This window comes from Lissotriton vulgaris, chromosome 3_2 (assembly GCF_964263255.1).
Source record: "Lissotriton vulgaris chromosome 3_2, aLisVul1.2, whole genome shotgun sequence".
NCBI lineage: Eukaryota > Metazoa > Chordata > Amphibia > Caudata > Salamandridae > Lissotriton > Lissotriton vulgaris.
In genome coordinates this window covers 329,878,700-329,900,204 of record NC_141690.1, presented here as the reverse complement: position 1 = coordinate 329,900,204, position 21,505 = coordinate 329,878,700, and the positions used below count along the sequence as shown (strand labels likewise).

Here is a 21,505-nt window from a genome sequence, read left to right as displayed (position 1 = left end):
TATCGCAACCCTTTAAAAGCACAATTTGTGAAAATTAAAGCGTGGTACAAAATCGTGGTTTGGGCTGGGAATATGCAGAATGGCACATCTGGAACACTTTTTCCTCCCCCTTTGTTTTGGGATTGAGGCAGGAGATGTGTTTGTGTTCCCTGTCTTTTCAATAAATACAACATACATGAAAAAATACCAGTTCTGCAGCTGTCCTTATAAATGTCATGTCAGGCTGGGATAATAAACATTGTGTGTGTGTGTGGTGCCGGTGATATGTGACGCTGTGCATGAGGTGCTGTTAGGATATGCATCTGGGTTCGCCTGTGTGATGGCGATGTGCTTTGTGTGCATTTCCTTATGTATGGTGTGTGTTGTTGCTGGAGTGCTGCATTCGTATGTAATATGTGCGCTTTGTTGATGCGTTTTCTCTGCTGTGCATGCGTGCGCCTGGGTGATACACGCGACTGCTGTGTGCATTTAATTGGTCATATATGTGCGTGGGGTGGTGGTGTTTTTTGTGTGCAGGGTCTTAGGTTTGCGTTCGCAGTGTATGCTGTGGGCATGTTTTCTTTTATGTACTCATGATGTGTGCGTTATGACAGAATGTGTGTCTTGTGTGTGCAAGCGGTGTTTGCAGCGCGCATAGTAATGGTGTGTGCTTGTGCGTATGGGTTGCTGATGTTGATACACTGCCCTGGTGGGGTGACTAGTGTATGTTTTCTCTCGTTGTGTGCATTGTGCTGGTAAGTCTAGTGCTAATGTGTTTTATTCCAAGCGTGTTGGTGCTTATGGTCTAAGTGATGTGTATTTGCTGTATGTGCGTGTGTAAGATGCGTGTGTAGTGGAGTTTCTGTCTATGGTGAAGTACTCTTCTGCTAGTATTGCGCTTTGTGTGTTAATTAACCAGTGGGTGTGTTTGCATACTTGGGTGTGGTGATGGGTGAGTGAGTAAATTGCTGCTGGTGCGTTTGTCGTACTGTGTGCGCATACGTTTGTGCTGCTGGTAATGTGTGTGGGGGAGGGGAGGAGCATAGAAGCGAGGGGCGGGACCACTTTCTCCAGCAGATAACTGGAAGTCGTTCAGGGAAAGATTTGCTTAGAAACCCAGACAGGGAGATCGTATTTTGGGGGACATTAAACAATACATGGATCCTACCCCTGACTTGTTCCGGAAGACAGTGAGAGATGGCTAAATCGGCAGATGTACTGAGAAATGCCAGCCAGTGTTAGTTACGGAGAAATCAGAAGGAGCTGTCAGGCAGTCAGTCTCAGATCCGCTGCAATCAACCCAGGGCAAAGAAATGTCCGGCTGTGACAGGTCTGGAACAATCATGTTGTGTAAAGTAACATCGAGCAGTGCCGAGTTCAGACACCACCACCCCGGGAGCTTTGCAAAGATACCCTCAAGCATCAAAAGTGCATTTTGGGTCACTGAACACTCCCAACAGCAAAGGCACGTGATCGTGGATCAGTCACTCCCATCAACGTAAGTGGCCACGGAGGAGAGAGCAGTGACCCATGTACGGTTATAAAAAAAATTGTCGTGGGGGCACAGAAATCCGGTAGGGGAAGGATTCCTAAACCTTGCAACAAACAAAGAACTCCTCTGACCCCGAGCCAGGGTTCAGGAGGTGCGTGCATTTGTGGGTGTATGTGCGTGCTGTCCCGTCGTTCGAGTCTCTGCTCATGGGGCAGCTGACGGCTGGCTGACTGTACGCAAATATGGGTCTGCAAGACGTCAGCGCTTTGCCGTGAAATGGATAAAAAAAAAAACAAGCAGAGCCGGCACGGCTTCCTGTACAGGCGGGAAGACCTCAGCCAACAGAACGAGAAGCGAGGGGGCGAACCAGACGCCATGGGAAACCAGTCACATCAATGCTACTGTAACAAGTAAAACAAGTCAAGTGTGAAGCAGTGGGCGGGTAATCTGATGCCTTTGAAGCTCTCGCTGCCTTTGAAGCTCTCGCTGCCTTTGATGATGGAATGCGAGTCACGGAAGGCAGGCGCTGGAGGGGGTGGGCTGCCTGCAACTCGAGCGACCATATGGAGAGGAAGGGGGGGTGGACGGCCTGCTGGGAGAAGCTTGTGTGAGGGAGGCTGGGCTGCCTTTGATGATCGAATGCGAGCTCGTGCACGAGGAGCTTGTGGTCACGTGATTCACGTGAACTGTTGGAAATCCTCATCGTAAAAAGTCAGTTTTGTGGTTTGGTTGCAATAGGTCTCTCTGCGAGACCTAAAAAGTAACAATGCACCTAAAACAAGCCAGTAGTATTGGATTTGTAAATGCTTGTTAATTGCATAAGATAAATAAGCAACAATTATGGCTTTGTTGTATAGCATATTGAAAATGTTTCAGTTCTGAAATGGTGAGTCTGTGAAATAACTATAACGAGTCCCTTTGAAGTTACATTGAAGGCAGGGTAGAGTGGTACTGTTGCAGTTAAGTTATATATTTTTTTTCATCCGGGGGTTGAGGACAAAAATGGAGAGCCCCATAGGGACCTGTCTCAGCACTTGCTTTTTAGAACTGCCGGTGCTGAGCACTGCCAAGACCTGGCCCACCTAAAGCCCTGGGTGTGGCCTTGCTAGTTATGTAATACAATACGACATGCCATTGAGCTTATCGGTGCCGTGGCCACGAGAAATTCCTGACTGCATCCAGAAGGGTTCAGATCATGTGAAAATTGCCTCTAAAGTTTAAATGTCACTTGGGACATCTTAGTGGGAGATGTCCTATTGTTTTCGTGTGTTCCTTTCTAAATGTAAAATAACTTGTTGGGTCCTTAACTGGGCCTTTGAAAGGACATTGTTCTGGATACTGATGACTGGCCACAAGCTCACTAGAACCTGAGTCCTGCCATGCCCCCAAATATCAGACTATTTTAAGAATTTTGGTGGGAGGTATCTTTTTTTTTTTGTTCAAGTTTGTTGCCTCTACATTTTGGGGTGCCATCTTTAATTAAGACTTTTTTAGAGGCTACACCTTTTATTCATCTTATTTGTACCAAGTTGGTACACCAAACACAGACTTGGGTCTCAAGTCTCTACATCTGCATCTTTTGCCCACTTTTTAGATACATGAGTGAGAGTTTAGCCTCTGCTAACATTCGGAGGCCTGGGCGCTGCTGTAGATTCTCAATTAAGCCTGAGCTAAGTCCTGAAGGATAACTTTCGCCTTAGGGCCAATGTTAACAAAAATATAGATATATTACGCCTAAAGTAAAGCATTGACAACATTGATGTCATTCGGTATGATTCCTTTTGTCATTCTGAATTGCTAGTCCTCTACACTCCCTTAAACTTGTAACCAGTCAGAGTAACTTGGTGTCCAAGTAAAATGCAAAACAACGTCATGGTTTACTACCCAGGAACGATCCACTTATTGTATCCCAAGAGATGGTGTCAAACATATTCCTGGACGCCTCATTCCCCTACCTCTTCCCTCCTTGCTTTTGCTGAAATTATAAATCATAAAGATTGCAGGGACCAAAGATTTTCTTAGGAGCCCACTGCTGAATGCTGGGGTTGCCAAATCCCAAGTCTCCCTAGTCTTGAATCATTCTTTCTTCCACCACCAGACACTTCCTGCCCATCACACGCTTGCAACTTCTGTTTCATCTCTGCTTTCACTCTACATCTTTGTTTTCTTTTCTTTTTCATCTTCTCTAGTTCCCTTTTTCTGCCCTTCTCTCTCTTGCTGTGTGAATGTGGGTGATGAAAATGAGGTGGTGGTCCCCACAAATGGGTGTTGGTGTCCACGACCTGCATTATCTGGCGCAAGTTAAGCACTGCTTCTTATAAAAGCTGTATCGGCTTAGGCCATTGTGTGTCTAGTCTGAATCCACACACTCTTCCGTGAAAGGGTGAGCATCATTTACTCCAGTTGGGACGTGATTAAACAGGTGAGCCGGAGGCCTGCAAGCAGCAGCACTTGAACAAAGGCAGAAGACTTCATGGGCATTGCTCATATTTAAGAAATCCACAGCAACAGCCTCTAATTTACAGACACTCGTCCTCCTACCTAAGATGAAAAGCTGCTCACGATTAATTGTGCTGTCCTTTCAAGTCCACCACAGTGTATCCCATCCACTCTGGAGACTGCCTCTCCAGTACTTGCTTGTGAAAGAAAGATACTGGACTAAGAGTGAGGCAGGAGGGAAGACCTCCGGGTGCAACCAATCTTTCTGGTGTGTTCCTTCTGGTGTGACCTCCAGGCTTAGAACCTGTTGCCTCTCGTCTCTTCATTGCATGGGGCACAATCCTTCCTGCCCGGCACATCTGTCTGAAGGTTGCATTGTCCCTGACACTTTGTTAGAGACCGTCTTGGGTTCTACCTGCTGATCCAATAGCTGTGCACCCCCCTTGACCTTGAAGTACAGTGTCCAATGAGCTTCCCATGGCCCTAGGGCCCTCCGGACGCTGATCACACCTGCTTGGCACATGTCTTCTCAGCTCTTGTATCTTTGAGGTCTGATACTCTGACTGCAGGTGGGCACAAGACCTGCCAGTGATGAACGCTTGTCCAAAGATCTGCTCTTGGAACATTCTGGAGCGCTCACATCAGCCCAGCGGTGCATTATCGAACACAGACATACTGGTGCTCCCCGGTGCCTGTTTCCAATGCACACATTTAATTTTGAGCTACAGCTGCCTGAGAGACTTCCAATGTCCTTGCTCTGATGAGGAATATATTAGACTGCATTCACCAGTAGTGCTATCACATTTGTTTAAGCTCTCGAACCTTGAACTGAGAAAAGGTCTATTCTCATTGTAAAGTAGGAGTAGAGACTGGATCTTCAGTTTGTTGTCATATACGTGTGAGTTTCTAAACTGTGCTTGCGAGTTAGTCTAAAAAAAGGTATTTACTTGCCTCAGCATGGAAGTCCATGATGGGGCAAGCTACAAAACACCCTTCTCAGGTAAGTAACGTGTTCCCAGTGTTACTTTCAGATGCCAGTGCCATGGAATAAGATGCATCTCTTTTAAGCGCTTCATAAGAAAGACATGTTTCTACCTCGTTGGAAATATGTTTAGCCTTAGCTGCTATTTAAGTAAGCACTCTGAAATGAAAATGTTTGTACCAATGATCATGGGAACACTTTTAATTCTTTGTTAACTTGTGAAGTGGCGCTAGTTTCACAACATTCCTAACTTTACCAAGCCATTTAAATAATGTGTAGCATAGTTAATTACTAGTAAAAAGTTGATGTACCTTTTCAGCCTGATTGTTCAATTTTTACTTTTAGGCACGTCAGCTGATTTTACAGAATGGATTAATTTTAAGTGACCTGGACAGACATCCAGAGGTAAGAGGGTGAAACATTTCTTCAGTACTTAGTTTAGGAAAAAGATTTTGTAACTTCGGTTAGTCCCTTCCTGAAACATTATCCTCTTTGACAGATGCAGATGAAGTCCAATGGTTTGTTGCGCTTCATCTTTATTGTAGAACAAAATATAAAATGGGCTTGCATTGAGGGGTCCTTGTCTGTGTATAGACTTTTAATGGTATTTTCTGATCAGGTTATTGGTCAAGAGTGTTCATTCACATTATCAACAGAGCCCTTTTCTGTTCTGGTGCTCAGAGGATTGGTTCATGGCTGCACCCAAGCAGGGCTGGAGTGTGAACCCTTACATGTGTGCACCTTTGTGCTGGTGGAGACATTTACTCCGCACATCTCTATAGTGAAATTCTCGCTACTATTAAATTGCCTTTTGTGCATTAACTAATACCCCCATGTTATGCCAAAAGCCTAACATCTGTTTTTTACTCCCACAGTGTTTATACAGCACGCTTACCATGTCGTGATGTTTCTAAAGTCAATTAATTCTCTTACCAGTTAGTGCTGCATTCATATTTCATCACAGTGTCCCAGCATCTTTTTTCAAACAGAAGTCGTTACAACTGGTTAAATTCTGTGCTCTCCTTTATCATCCCACTCATGGTCACATGCACGCAAACAAACCGTAATATAAAATGGGCTTGCATTGAGGGGTCCTTGTCTGTGTATAGACTTTTAATGGCATTTTCTGATCATGTTATTGGGTCAAGAGTGTTTATTCACATTATCAACAGAGCCCTTGTCTGCTCTTCTGCTCAGAGATTGGTTCATGGCTGCACCCAAGCAGGGCTGGAGTGTGAACCCTTACATGTGTGCACCTTTGTGCTGGTGGAGAAATTTTAGCAAGTGCCGAATGCCGCTAATGGCTGCCCCTCAACAACCACCGCACAGAAATATACCAACACAACAGATTTCACACACGTCATGGACCTTATTTTTTTTTAAACTAAGGCAAGTTTCACAACAGCTAAAAACTGCCTACACTAAGGAAAATAGTTAGGCCATTGTTATTCGTGTTGCACTATTTTAGAATAGTTTTTACTTTGTTTAGTTTGTGCGTATTATCCTTCAACAATTTGACACAAATGTTGGTTGGTGGTGGTGGAGGTTGGCTTTTCTCGGTGAAGCTCTGGAAACAGTAGGCTTTTTTGTGCCATTCTGGTGTCTTGAGGTGTGCAAATGAGCCCACACAAGCTTAATTTGTATGTCATACAGCAGACCACCATGTGGTAAAATGTATTATTATCTAGTTTTCATCCATAGGCTTTAGGCGCTTCACAGTCCTACCTCCTACCTGTGCGATCTCACAAGCGAGTCTTACCATGTCCAGCATCAGAACATGGCAGCATGGCTGACTGTGCTTCTAGGTGTTAATTACTAGACTAAGTCACTCCTTACATGTGATGCTAAAATCTCAAATTTGTTTGTGTATGTAGCAAAGTCTTGACTGTACTTTTTAGTAGAACAAAAACACGCAATTGTGTTGAAAGGTATTGTGGCTTGTGATCTCTTGTTCACTGCAAAGGAAATGATATTCTTCCAGCATGGCACTTCCCTGTTGAAGGTTTTGCAAATTAAGATGCGAACCATAAACTCTTCTTGTATTGTGTAATACAGTGGATGGTGTGTACGCTGCATAAAATAATGCATTGTCGATACATCAATGGACTAAACATTCAAAGGGTGTACACATTAAGCAAACTGTAAATCTGTTTTTTTCTTAAATCTAGCCATCTGTATTACTTACCACTAATTAATCACTGGAATCCCATACACAAAAGAGTTGGACTTTGATTTACTCCTGTAGGGTTTTACCTCTATTTAGAGTGAATTTCAAAGTCGTTTTAGAAAATCCAGGCATGACGTTCTTGCTCTTATAGAAAGCGTATGTGTAAGTATTCACACACAATAGGCTTGGTGCTTTAATTCTCTTTGGGGAACTGCTGTCCTTAAAAATACTATTAGCATCAGGTACTAAAGGGAATAGTTGTAAGTTTACGTATGCTAACATATACCACACATACATTTGCCCTTTAACTCTAGGGAAATTATGTTCCCCCAAGGAAAACCCCCATCACCAGTTATGGGATATATTGCCCCCCTAGATAGGGACGTTACCTTAGCATTGACACTAGTAAATATTAAACTGTATCCACGGTGGGAATTCCTACAAACTTGGGGGATCTTGGGAGACCAGAAGATCTTCTTAGGTAGGTATCCCATTCTGGGAACACAAACAACCATAGAAATAAATCTATTTACAAGTCTAAATCCAGGTTTCGTGACAGCCGGGTGATGTGGACTCCGGGCTAAGAAACAGTTTGATCTTGGGTAGATCACTTGATCTCCATGTGCCCAAATATACAAATTTGGGCAATGCAATCTGTGCATGTGAACGGTAATGTTTCTGTGTAGTTTAAACTTGTAAACCCCCACTTGATGTACATGACCTTGTATTATCACATATCCCCATCACCCCAAATGATGTAGAGTCCTTCATTTCTCTTCAGATAAGTTCTAACTCTAAAAATACTGATATATTCTTTACCTTTGCACTCATGCTGAATGTATTTATGCACCTATGGTCACAACCTTTGTGTCCTAGGATGTCTGGATATTTATACTTTCTTTCTATCTTATCAATCGTCCAAAATGCCTTGCCGCCACTTTCTTAAAATAACTAACCCGAAGAAAGCATTCTGCATCTCAAACATCCAGACCTTGATGCATAGCTCTAGCAAATATACACCACAAAGGCTTCTTATAGTTTATCTCTCCGAAAACACGTTGTACCCAGAGCTAACCGCTGCGCTATTGCTCAAACTGTTCTTTTCAGTCTGCTTTACATTTACAGTACCTTTGACTTACAGTTTAAGCAGAACGGAAAATGAGGTGAAGAATTGAAGACCTACCTAATGCCCCAAAAAAGACAACATCAATAATACGATGTATTTTTTATTTTTTAATTAAGGTTTTCATCATATAAAATCAGATACAAACAGTATGCCATCAATTACCGCTTGTAGCAAAACATATTGCAGTTGTTACATTTGTGTTACATCAACCAAAGTGCCAGAAAAAGCATTCCAACCCAGTCGCCACCTGACAACACCTCTCATACCACACAGTTCTTTTGTTCACATCTGGAGTATTCAGCAAAGTGGACGTAAGTTGGCTCCAAAAATCTTTTGGGCGTGAGGGCATTGGCCGTTCCTCAGCAAATATTTCCAATTGTTCATTCCAATAGGACATGTCCAGTAGCCACTGTTTGGGTTTATGTGCTGATCTCTCGCCCCAGTGCATAGCCACTCTACGTTTAGCTAGCAGCAGTGCTACTGCCACACATTTATGATGTGTGGGTTGTATCCGTTTGACAAGTCCAAGCAAACCCATTTGGCTCCATAACCATAGCTGATGAGTCTGCCACTACCTGTATCCAGTACTGCCCGACTGTGGCGCACAGCCAGGGTAAATGCATAAAGTCTGCGTCTAGTGCCCCACTCGGTGACCAATTTGTACTTCCTCGCAATCCATATCCAAACGGTCTAATAGGGTGTGATACATTTGTTGTAAGTATTTAAAATGAATTATGTGTAAGTTGGATTTTGGTGTGAGCATTCCCGTTAATGTGCAACAAAATCCCCATTCCTCTATTGTCAGGGGCTTGTCAAGTGCGTCGTTCCATCTGGGTAATGCTGGGTTCTGGGTCGTTTACCCATCTGTTTCAATCAATCAATCAATCAATCTATTTGTAGAGCGCGCTATTTACCCGTGAGGGTCTCAAGGCGCTGGGGAGCGGGGGGGGGGGGGAGCTTCACTACTGTTCGAAGAGCCAGGTCTTGAGGAGTCTTCTGAAGGCGAATAGGTCTTCGGTCTGCTGTAGGTGAGTAGGAAGGGTGTTCCAGGCCTTGGCGGCGAGGTAGGAGAAGGATCTGCTGCCTGAGGTTGTTCGTTGGATACGGGGGACGGCGGCGAGGGCGAGGCTGGCGGAGCGGATCTGGCGGGTCGGGGTGTGGAAGCTGAGTCTGCTGTTCAGGAAGGCTGGTCCGGCGTTTTGGAGTGTTTTGTGTGCGTGGGTGATCCTCTTGTCGACAGGGAGCCAGTGTAGGTTTCTCAGGTGGGGGGTGATGTGGCTGCGGCGGGGGACGTTGATGATAAGTCGGGCTGAGGCATTTTGGATGCGCTGTAGTCGTCGTATGTGTTTGGCTGGGATTCCGGCGTAGAGTGTGTTGCCGTAGTCCAGCCTGCTGCCGACGAGGGCCTGTGTCACCATTCTTCTTGTTTCGGTCGGGATCCACTTGTAGATCCTGCGGAGCATGCGGAGGGTGTTGTAGCAGGAGGAGGAGACGGCGTTGACCTGTTTAGACATGGAGAGGGAGGAGTCAAGGATGAATCCAAGATTGCGTGCATGGTCGGAGGGTGTCGGTGCTGTCCCCAGAGTGGTTGGCCAGCAGGAATCGTCCCAGGCTGAGGGGTTGGGTCCGAGGATGAGGACCTCCGTCTTGTCGGAGTTCGGTTTCAGGCGGCTGCTCCTCATCCAGTCGGCGATGGCCTTCATTCCGTCGTGGATGTTGGTTTTGGCGGTGCGTGGGTCCTTGGTGAGGGAGAGGATGAGCTGAGTGTCGTTGGCGTAGGAGATGATGTTGAGGTTGTGGTGGCGGGCCACTTGTGCGAGGGGGGCCATGTAGATGTTGAACAGCGTCGGGCTGAGGGAGGAACCCTTGGGGACGCCGCAGATGATGTTGGTGGCATCGGATCAGAAAGGTGGGAGGCGGACGCTCTGGGATCTGTCGGAGAGGAAGGATGTGGTCCAGTCGAGGGCCTTCTCTTGGATACCGGCTTCTTGGAGGCGTGTTTTTAGAGTGCGATGGCAGACCGCGTTGAAGGCGGCCGAGAGGTCCAGGAGGATGAGGGTAGATGTTTTGCCGTTGTCTAATTGGCGCCTGATGTCGTCTGTAGCGGCGATGAGGGCTGTGTTGGTGCTGTGGTTTCGTCTGAAACCGGATTGGGACGGGTTCAGGATGTTGTTGTCTTCGAGGTGGTGGGTCAGTTGCATGTTGACGATTTTCTCGATGACCGTCGCCGGGAACGGAAGCAGGGAGATGGGTCGGAAGTTCTTGAGGTCCTTGGGGTCCGCCTTGGGCTTTTTGAGGAAGGCGTTGATTTCAGCGTGCTTCAGCTTTCCGGTAATGTCGCTGTTTCGAAGGAGATGTTGATGATCTTCCGTAGTTGGGGTGCGATGGCTGCGTCTGCCTTGTTGAATATGTGGTGTGGGCACAGGTCTGTCGGTGATCCTGAGTGGATGGAGTTCATGACCTTGCATGTCTCGACGTCGCTGACGTTGGACCAGGAGGTCAGGCGGTAGGTGCTGTTGGTGTTCGGGAGAGGGGTGGAGTCTGGCGTGGTCGGGTCGGTCGTGGTGTTGAAGCTTTCGTGGATGTCGGCAATCTTGCGGTGGAAGAAGATGGCCAGTGAGTCGCACAGTTCCTGTGAGGGCGGGATGTCGTTGGTGTTGGCGCTGGGGTTGGAGAGTTCTTTTACGATGCGGAAGAGCTCTTTGCTGTCGTGTGTGTTTTTATCCAGGCGGTCTTTGAAGGAGGATCTCTTGGCTGATTTGATGAGGTGGTGGTGTCTGCGGGTGGCGTCCTTGAGTGCTGCGTGGTTGTCCGATGTTCGTTCGTGGAGCCATTTCTTCTCCAGTTTCCGGCGTGCTCGCTTGGAGGCCAGGAGCTCAGCGGTGAACCAGGTGGCTCCCTTGCTGGCGTGGTTGTTGGAGGGTTTCTTCAGTGGGGCGAGGGTATTGGCACAGTCGTTAATCCACTGTCTGAGGTTGCGGGCTGCGGCGTCTGGGTTGGTGGGGTCGGTGGGTGGGTTCTGGGAGAGGGTGGTTAACAGCTGATCTTTGGTGACTTTGCTCCAGCAGCGGCGAGACAGCTGTTGGGTGTGATGGTGCGTGGTTGGTTTTTTGAAGGTGAAGTGAATGCAGCGGTGGTCGGTCCAGTGGGGTTCGGTCGTGTGGTCGAAGGTGACGTGGTTGCTTGTGGAGAAGATGGCGTTCAGCATGTGGCCGGCGGCGTGGGTGGGCGCGGTGACGAGTTGTCTGAGGCCGAGGTTGACGAGGTTATCGATCAGCGTGGAGGAGTTGGCGTCATTGTTGTTTTCGAGGTGGAAGTTCAGGTCCCCGAGGAGGATGTAGTCAGTGGAGGCGAGTGCGTGGGTGCTGGCGAGGTCGGCGATGGAGTCGCTGAAGCGGGCCCGGGGTCCGGGGGGGTCTGTAGATGAGTTCCTGTGAGGGTGGTGTTGGGGTCGGTGTGGATCCAGAAGTGCAGGTGTTCGGCGGTGTTGAGGGAGTCGTCTGTGTGGGTGGTGACCTTGAGGGTGGACTTGTGGACGATGGCTATTCCTCCTCCGATGCCGTTGGCGTGGTCCCTGCGGGTGATCTTGTATCCGTCTGGGATGGCCACGGCGATGTCTGGTGCAGAGAAGTCGTTCCACCACGTTTCAGTCAGGAAGGCTACATCCGGGCCTGTGGTGTCGAGCAGGTCCCAGAGCTCGATGGCGTGTTTGCGTGCGGAGCGGGTGTTGAGGAGTATGCAGCGGAGACGGTTGGGTCTGGTTCTTGGTGGTTTGATGGTTCTGTCGCAGGTGAATCTGCAGCGGTGGCAGGAGAAGGGTCCTTGGGTGTGTTTCGGGGCGGCCTGGTTGCAGCGTTGGTCTCGGCCGGTGTTGAGAGCGGGGAGGGAGTCGGCGTCGTAGCGGAGTCTGGGTCGGGTGCGTTGGGGGGCACGGGGGCCAGGGGTTCTGGCGCTGGGCAAGGTCCAGGCATGGACGCGCTTGCCTTAGGTGCGCCAGCGGAGCGCCCGCGTAGCGTCTTCCATATGAGGGGATGTGGGAGGAAGGAGCAGCTGGATGGCGGGAGCGAGGTGGCGAATGGGATTGCAGGTGGGCGGGCCACAGGGAAGCAGCTGCGTGACAAACGGGCGGGGGCCGCGGGAGAACTGGGCACAGGAAGGAAAAACAAGATTAGGCAAGAAAACAAGTACAGGCACAGAGGAATAAAAACAAGTCTGGGCAAGAAAGCAAGTACAGGCACAGGGGAATAAAAACAAGTCTGGGCAAGAAAGCAAGTACAGGCACAGGGAAATAAGAACAAGTCTGGGCAAGAAAGCAAGTTAGGCACAGGGGAAATATACAAGATTAGACAAAAACAATGCAGGCAGGGCCGTGCAGCAGCGTGGGGAGCGACCAGCCTGTTTGAGCTGCATTATGTAATCCCGTTATGAGATTCCTACGTATGGGGCTAGCAACCAAAATTTGGAGCGTTCCCAATGCAGGGGGACACTGTTGGTAAAGTAGGATACAGCTCCTTTATAGCAGCCATGAGGCGATAGTTTGTGGATGCCAGTAATGGCGTCTGGTGTTGAGTGCGTGGGATGTCCGCCAAATAGATGAACTGTCTTGCTGGATTCATATCTTTTAATGTCTTTTGCCCATCTTTATCAAACATGTTGAGCACACCAGCCTTATGAGTGTCCGAAATTGCCGAATGGTGTTTTCTAGAGAGACTACAGGGCATACAAAGGAAGCTTCTTGGTTTTCGCACCAAGTGTTCTCCATGCCGTCATTGTGCAGTGGATAGTGTTATTCTCCCCTCTGCGCTCATCTGTGCATTGATGTGGCAAAATGGTGCTGAGTGGAATGGGGTGTGTGTTGTCAGCCTCCATTGATACGTTTCCTGTGTATACGTGAGGACTATACCGATTAATGTGCAAATAGTGCCTGGGCACATAAGTAATATAGATATATATGTCCAGTGCACCAAATCCTTCTTCTGTGAATGGAAGTGTTAGCGTGTCCCAGCTGATCCGGGCTGCATACCCTTTCCAAGCTAGTGTGATCGTGTTAATGACCTGACCGTTTTTAGGAAGTGTTGTGGCAGCACTATGGGGATTTTGGTGAAGAGGTATAGAAACCTGGGTAGCACTGTAATTTTCGGGATCGCCACTCTATCTGCCAGCGATAGCAGCATTCATGACCATCGAGCCACCTACTTCTCCAGCTTCAACGCCGCCATCCCATAGTTCTCACAGAACACCAAATCTGAGTCTCTATGGATCCAGATCCCCAAATATTTGACAGTCTGTGCCCTATTCCAGAGGAAAGTCCAGTGAGTGAGGTTGCATACTTGATGTCAGGGGGAATACAACTGAATTCATCCAGTGTATACTGAGGCCGAAGTACCATTCAAAGCAGGTATATTCCTGGATTATTGGTTACGGATGTGCGACTCCATATTGTCTGCGTACGGGGAAAGCGTGGCGTCTGCATGTCTCTGATGGAGCATGCACACTAGGGGCTCAGGGGCGCGATTGTAACCAAGGCTGGGGACAGGGGGCAGCTTTGTCGCATATCTCTGTGCACAGGTAGTATCTCCAATGTGTGTTCATTAACATGCACCCTTTTTACAGGGTCTGTGTACAACAGACGCACATACCCATCTTAGGAAAGCCTCAAGCATACCCATGCGACTCAGTATTGTGAACGTATACATCCTCTCAATGGAGTCGAAGGCTTCAGTGACTGTAGGAAGCTGGCTCTGTATATGGTATGCCACTAGGTGGTTATACCATGCACAGAGTCCAGGGGTTCCCCAAAAGTGTACAGGGCTCCATGTAAAACCCAAAGTGCTCTATTAATTATAGTGTGTGCGAGCAGCTTAAAGCCCAACACAGAGAAGTGTAAGACATCTATTTCCCAACATTGACCAATGATGGACACACAACTCAAAAAGGAGATCCGTACCAATTTTAGAAAAATATCCTTATTGTGTATTTTATTTTAAGCAATCAAAAAATCAAGTGGGGAAAGGATCACTTGTCCTGCATAACCTGGGTATACAGTTATCGTATTGACGTGTCCCAAATAAAAACCCCTCATTCACGGGTTTTCGATAGAAAGGGCGGTATATCTTGGTTCTATACAGTTATCGTATTGACGTGTCCCAAATAAAAACTCCTCATTCACGTGTTTTCGATAGAAAGGGCGTTATAACTTGGTTCTCCACCTATTGTGCACGTGATTGCATCATCATAGGGTTAGTGAATTATGCATCCTCCACCCATAGGTATACCTCTGGTTAAAAACAGTAGTGATCAGTGATGTGTTGGGAAGGGGCGGGGTTTCACTCTTTAAAAATACTCGTACAGCCAGGAATTGATTTATATTAAGTCTGGATTCGAGACTTAATTTGCTCTGGTGCGCTTTAGAGAATTATTAGGGCTCACGCACTCAAAAATTGTGTTTTATTCTTAAAATAGGTCGACATGTTTCAGCCCTTGGCTCCTTAGATCGGTCAAATGGGTTTTCTTCAGGTCCACTGTGGCATGTGTACTGAGACTGTGAGCGTCTCAGTGGGTGTGATCTAAAAAAAAAAGAGCCTTTCTATTTTTGGGGAGGTAGGAAATGGGATATATTAATCCGTATCCTGGTCAGGTCTCGCAGTACCTTCAGTGGTTATGTATTGTGCCTCAATGGGTTCCCAGGGAGGCCTACTGCTGTCTCGCTCCAGTCACGACTTGTGCTGACTACCACTCTGAGCCCTTATTTTAAGATCAAGATCTTCGCAATAAGGTAATTACGTTTTCAGAACAATATCCGAGCATTTCAGTGTTATCCTATGTAGGAAAACAATAATGCGGTTAAAAGGTTAAGTATTGCACTTACAGTTCCAGTTGTCGGGCCAAAGGTGGACAAGAATTAGGGGAGTACCAAAACTGCACCACTGGCGGCACAGGGATGGATGGGTGCAGAGGTCAAAATCGTAGTGCAGCCCAATGCTTTTCAATGGAGACTGGGGTGCTTGAAGCCACACTGCTTGCTTATAAGTGCATGGGCCAAACTTTGAGGGTTAGGACCAGCAGAGGGGGGGGCCACAAAGCTGCACCAAACATACACTACCAGTGGCAGAGGGTCGGCTGGATGCAGGTTGCACTTTCAGCATAGGACACCCAATGCTTTTCTTTGAGGATTTTGCTTTCGACAAACAGGCTGCAGACGCCATACTGGAGGTTGCAGGGGGAAGACCAATGACGGCAGAGGTAAGTACAGATGGAGACATTCGTAGGGGCACAATCGATTCAGCTCATCGAGGTTCAGGGGTGCATTTAGACGTCTGAGTCTTCTAACGGGAGCCGGTCGCGGTCCGGGGAGCCACTGGATGCAGGCGGCAGGTGTCGTCAACGGGGTCCAGTGGAGGTCAGCCAGCCCTGAACTCAAGGTCAAGATCGCTGGGGAGACTTCACTGGACAGGTGAGCAACTTAAACTCGAGCTGTGGGCTTCGAGTACAGAGTGAGCAGGAGTTGCGGTTTCTGCTGGATCCAGAGTCCATGTAGTTGGATGCTTCTGGACAGGGCCGCTGTCCTCGGGATATCTGGTCTTTGTTGAAGATCAGGCAGTCTTCCTCTAGATTCTGGGAGTCGCCTACTTTGCAGAGCCCTTAAAACTGGAGACAGGCCAGTAGGGCTTGGGCCAAGTCAGTAGTCTTCTTCGGGCGTTGTTGCATGGCCTCATCTTCATCCTTCTTTGTAGGTTGCAGGAATCTAGTTTCAAGGTCTGGAGGAGCCACCTAAATACTAAATTTAGCTGTGTTTGGGGTAGTAGCAGGCAGTGTCAATGTGCACCTTCATGTGGTACCAACACCCGCTATTATGTCATCCTCCTGTGGGAGCAGGGCATAGACCTAGCCTTGATTGGAGGAGTCCCTTCATCTTTAAGATGGAGGTGGGCTGAAAAGTATTTTTAACTTCACCTCCTCCACCTTAGGGATGGAGTTGGCAAAGGTGGTCACATCTTCTAGCCTTTTTACGTTTTCCCACCGGTTTTCCTGCCCAAAGTGGGGGTGTAAACTGTGGGCTGCTATCTGTTTCAAGCAGAATGATACTTTGTGTTTTTTTTTTAGTTTAGTGTATTTTTTACACATTTTTTCTTGCAAAATAGGATTTTATAAGTATTATAGTGCAGTTAAATATTTCTCACATCAGTCTTCAACTAAGCATCAGTCTATCACAACGAATGCGTGTTTCTTTGAGAGCTAAGGTTTCAACATGACCTCTGTGTTCTCCAAAAAGTCCCAGCTGCTGCTGTTCCAGGAGTCTCCTCATTTATTGTATGGGGACCAGAATAATTCACCATCCTGCTACCAGTTGTTAGGTGTGGCAAACTAGTCCTCTATATAATTAGAAAAACAATAAAAGATTTTGCAGACCTTGAAAGCTGTCTGGAGCCAGACCTAAAAACTAGTTTGTATTTAGTTACAGCTGTCATAGCTGTTAAACTCGTAATGGACAACATACAATAACATAACATTTTGCATGGGTGATCAAAAACATGTTACTAAATATACACCTCTCATTCTGAAAACCGGCCCTTCTTTAACTCTTTCGCTGCGGCGGCTATTCCGCCGCAGCGCTAACAGGGCGGGCGGCCGCATGCTGGTGACAGAACTGCTCCGTCACCAGCCGCGGTTGAGCTGTGCTCGTGACGGAGCGGTTCCGTCATGGCCCGCCCCGCTCAATAGAACGCGCCACGCAGCCGCGAAATAAGCGCCGCGCAGGCGCGGCGGCCGGGCCATGACGGAACCGCTCCGTCATCAGCACAGCCCAACCGCAGCTGATGACGGAGCGGTTCCGTCATCAGCATCGAACGTGTTAAAAGTTCATGACACGTGTTATACATTTTAGAATAAACACAGTCATTTCAATGCCATTTACATCAAATGTGGCTGTACCTCTTTGACTGATATTAGTAAAAGACACCCACTTTTCGTTTGAAACAACCAGAATGTAATCATTCAGTATCGGGCTAAATAAAGTACATTTTGAGTAACTGCCAGAGATAACAAATGTCATGGATTACCTCTTGTAGGGTAGAGATCAAAGGAGTTTAGTTCATTTGAACTTAATTCATACAGATTTCACTTCAGAGACTGAATCACATGGAGCATTGAGGACCAAGATGGCTAGATTTAAGGAGCAAAGCAAACACAAGGAGATGATGGACGGAGCGGTGAAACTTTTTAGACTGTCACCCCCGGTGACTGATCTTGGTTGAACCTATCTATCATCGTTCTTTAGCTCACTTCGCCACCCCAGTTCAGACCCAACCAGATGCAAATTAGTCTTGATCCTGTGCCTCATGGGAACAGTCCAGTCTGGACTGGAAACCAGCATCCTGGCACTGGTTTCGGGGAAGCACCCCTCATCAGCCTGGATGGATTGAATCCAGTGGCAAACTGAGCTAAGGACCCACGCCAGCAGGCCCTTAATATGCAAATGGAGTAGACTACTTGCTTGTTTGCAGATCTCCAAGGACGGATTACATGTAATTGGATATAAAGCTAAAAAGTATTAATTTTGTGTTTTACAAAGTGCTTTACAAAATGAAAGGCGACCCAATGCTAAAGGTAGATGAGCAGCGAAGGAGCATATTAAAGCATGAACTGTGTGAGAGCAAAGGAGCAAACAATGAGAGGTTCGGGAAACAATGGAGAGTGGCAATGAGAGACTGAAAGGGAATGGGAAAGTAGATAAATTGGCAAAAAGAAAAACTACAAATGTAATATGTAGTGACATAAAAGTTATAGAGAAGTGGAGTTTGGAAATGAAAAAATAAACGTAAATACAGTGGTAATAGAAAAGAAGTGAGCGAGAAGCCATACATTTAAATAAAGCTAGAATATGTGGGTGAGTAAAAGTTAAGAAGCAGAAAGGAATGAAAACTAAAGAGTAACACATGAAAATACTGTGGACGTGTATTTGCCGGAGAAGCAATTGATTGCAGTTATTGGGAAGGAATTTATTGAAGTGAAATCATGGTGTGCGGGCAAGAGGCGCGGGTTACAAAATAGAATGTAATGAATATTCAGTGGAGGATTAAACTTTACATGCCAAAGAACGATTAGAAGCTGTGAGAGGGAAGCAATTTATTTAAATTAATTTAAATAAAACATGGATTTGCAGGTGAGTGAAAATTTTGGGTGAGCAGGGGACAGAGTCAAAGGAGAAGTTAAAGAATGACAGGTGAAGTAAGAGTGACAAAAAAACCCTTTTGGAGCAGTGAGTGGAAAGCAATTTCTTTAAATAAATTCAACGGTGATGTGCAGGCAAGTTAAAGTTAAATAAAACAGTGATGTTCAGTTCAGTGTAGGAATAGGTATCGGAAATGGAATAGTAGAAAATAAAATGTTGTGGAAGTCCGTTTGGAAGAAAAGCAATTTGTGTCAGTTAATGGAAGGATCACAAGAGGTAATGTGCTGACAAGTGAAACTTACTCGAAAAAGGATGGGGACGAAAGAAAAGTACATGCAATTACATTGGAGGTTTCCTTCCAAAGATCGAAAATTGCAACATTCGGGCGAATAAAAGTCAATCGGAGGCAGAGGAAACCTAAAAAGTATGATTTGAGTGTGAAAGGGAGAGAACGGATGACATTTGTTCTGTTTTGAAGGTAGGATGTAATCCAGTCAAAAGCAGTTTAATCTATTCCGGCTTCATAGAGTCTTTGTACTATTGTCATGGTCAACAATGTCAAAGGCAGTTGATAGGTCCAAGAGTAGCAGTGCAGCAACCCAGTTCCAGTCTGCTGTGTTCTTAAGGTCATCCCAGATTGCGCTGAGGGCAGATTCTGTACCTCTTCCTGGACCGAATCCTGCATGGAAGTTGCAAACTTTGGAGTTATCTTCAATGAACTGAGACATCTGGGCGAATGCTGCTCTTTCTATTATTGTGTCCCGGAAAGGTCCATTTGTAATCGGTCTGTAGTCGTTGGGGTCAAGCGGGTCCGGGTTAGTTTTGCTTAATAATGGGTGTATGTATGCCCTTTTTAGGTTTCGCCTCGCCGAAGGATGCGCTCTGCGCATCTTTTCGGCGCAGGCGAAATCCTGTTGAGAACTGTAAGGTGGCTTTGTCCGGCCCTCGTCCTTGATTGGCTGGCTCCGTAAACGGAGCCTTGCCATTGGACGAGGGGCCTGTCCGTCAATGCCGGACCAGACACGGGGGCGTTCCCGACATTCTTTGGCTTTTGCCGACGTCACGGGACGCCGGGAACGCCCCCGTGTCTGGTCCGGCATTGCCGGCACCTCCCTTGCTGCTCGGGTCTCCTTATTTGTTCCTAGATGCCCCTCTCCCGCCTCCCTCGTCCTCTCCCGCCCCCCTCCCGCCGTTCGTGTACTCTCCCGCCTCCCTCGTCCTCTCCCGCCCCCCTCGTTCTCTCCCGCGCCGGCCGGCCGTCGTCAGCTCTCTCCTCCCCCTTTCCCGCCCCCTCCTGCTTCTTTCCTGGAGGCTGAGCGAGGCGGGCGGGACACAGCGGCTCCGTCTGGACCTCTCCCGGGCCGCTCCAGGCTACAAACACCGCTTGGCTCTGCAGGCATGGACCGCCACCACCGCACCTCCCCACCGGGGGCCCTGGAGTGCCAGCCTAGGGTCCGGAGCAGCGGCGGTGAGCAGGACGCTACAGGGTGAGCAGACGCGAACTTCCGCCCCTTCCCCAGGCCGCTATCATCTTTAAACTGTCCTCGCGGCTTCCTGACACAGGATGGGTCCTGCACAAAGAGGTTAGAACAACAAGCAGGGGGTATGCAGCAAGAGGGGAGGCGCAGGAAGCGAGGGGGTTCGGGAGCGAAGGGGGTGGCCATGGGGGAATGAGAGACGGGGTGGGCGCAGGAACAAGCAGACGACGAGAACGACATGGAGAGAGAGGGTGCCTTGCATGAGGAGGAGAACGAGCGAGCATGTCTGTAGTGAACCGTGGTAGTGCTGAGTGTAAGGGTTATGCAGGAAATGGTGCAGTGCCAGTATCATCTTAAGGGGTTAGGGGACCCCGGGCAAACATACTTTAGGGGCCCCTGCTAAGAACAGCTTTATATGTTATATCCGATTTTCTGCTAATTCACGCCCCATGATGACAAAAAACATTGAATAATACCTTAAAATCTGAGATGGAGGAATAGACCGATGGGCGATAGAGAGAAAGTTCACTTTCACAGGAGCCCCTGGGAAATTGCCCGCAGGCTCCGTGGAAGTCTTTAGTGCATGTTAATATAACTTGTATATACCCCTGCAAGCTGGCCTCATAGAGCTGTTGGAATTGGATACCATTACTTCCTGGTCTCCCGGGTTTCTTCACAAAGCAGAGCCTTTCTTTTTAAATTGGATTGGCTGTAGTCTGGGTGGGTTAATATTTGGCATACATGCGTGGATGGTTATTATTGTTTGGTATATATGCAGCTGGAAATAATAATGAGTACTTGCCACATAAAGGATTGGTATCGGGTAAACTGTAAACAGGGTTGAGCTGACCGACTCATCAAGGCAGTGCTTAATTTGTAAAAGAATAAGAGCCTGGCCCAAAGTTTTGCTCAGAAGCCAGAGGCTGACTTTATTGAAGATCCAGTTACCAAATTCTAACGCTCTATAGTCCTGATTCTACCTCATGCCTTTTTTATCCTCACCACACACTTCCTGCCTCGTAATTTCAGTCATGCAGGTTTTTGTTAATTCCTGCTTTCACGCTTTGTCTCTGCTTTTTAGGTTTCCTGTTTATATCACCGTGTGATGTCACAGTACCCTCATTGTTTATACCACCCAGCTGTGCTCAGTTTCTTTATAGCACCTTGTGACATCACAGTGCTACTTGTTTACATTGCCCTGTGTGGCTCTCCTCTTGATACTCTTCTGCAGGAGTAAATGCACAAGCCAGTTTTCATCGTAGTGCAAAATGATAACTGAAATAGTTGCAATCCAAATCGCATTTGCGAGAGATTAAGCTATTGCCATTGTAAATGACAATGCCATTTATTTATCTGTTTTCAAAACCAACACATAAATAAAAAGTTTGTCATTCACAATGCCAATAGCTCAAACTTTTCCAAAGGCGAAACCGTTGCATTGTAAATGCTTGTTTAGGTCTTCTAGAAAGATTCCTAAAGTTAAGGAATTATTGACGAATCTTGGTGTATTATAAAGAGTCAAACACAAGATTGACAATTTGGGACTCAAATAGGAAGTCGCCAATGAGTGTCCGGAAAGCCAAGCAACAGTAAGCAATAGATGGGCTGAAAGCCCTTCTATGTACTTGGTAAGCCACAATGTGTCTTGCACCATACAGCGCATGCCTAGTA

General features: G+C 47.2%; 1 protein-coding gene across 1 annotated transcript in view; it reads left to right on the top strand.

Moving 5' to 3' along the window:
• The window catches only part of RPIA (ribose 5-phosphate isomerase A), a 121,819-nt gene that overhangs the window by 48,934 nt on the left and 51,380 nt on the right, over nucleotides 1-21,505 (top strand). Inside the window, exon 4 of the mRNA XM_086964591.1 lies at nucleotides 5,238-5,297. Within this exon, the coding sequence (XP_086820717.1) occupies nucleotides 5,238-5,297 (60 nt within the window). The remainder of the gene's footprint in view (nucleotides 1-5,237; nucleotides 5,298-21,505) is intronic.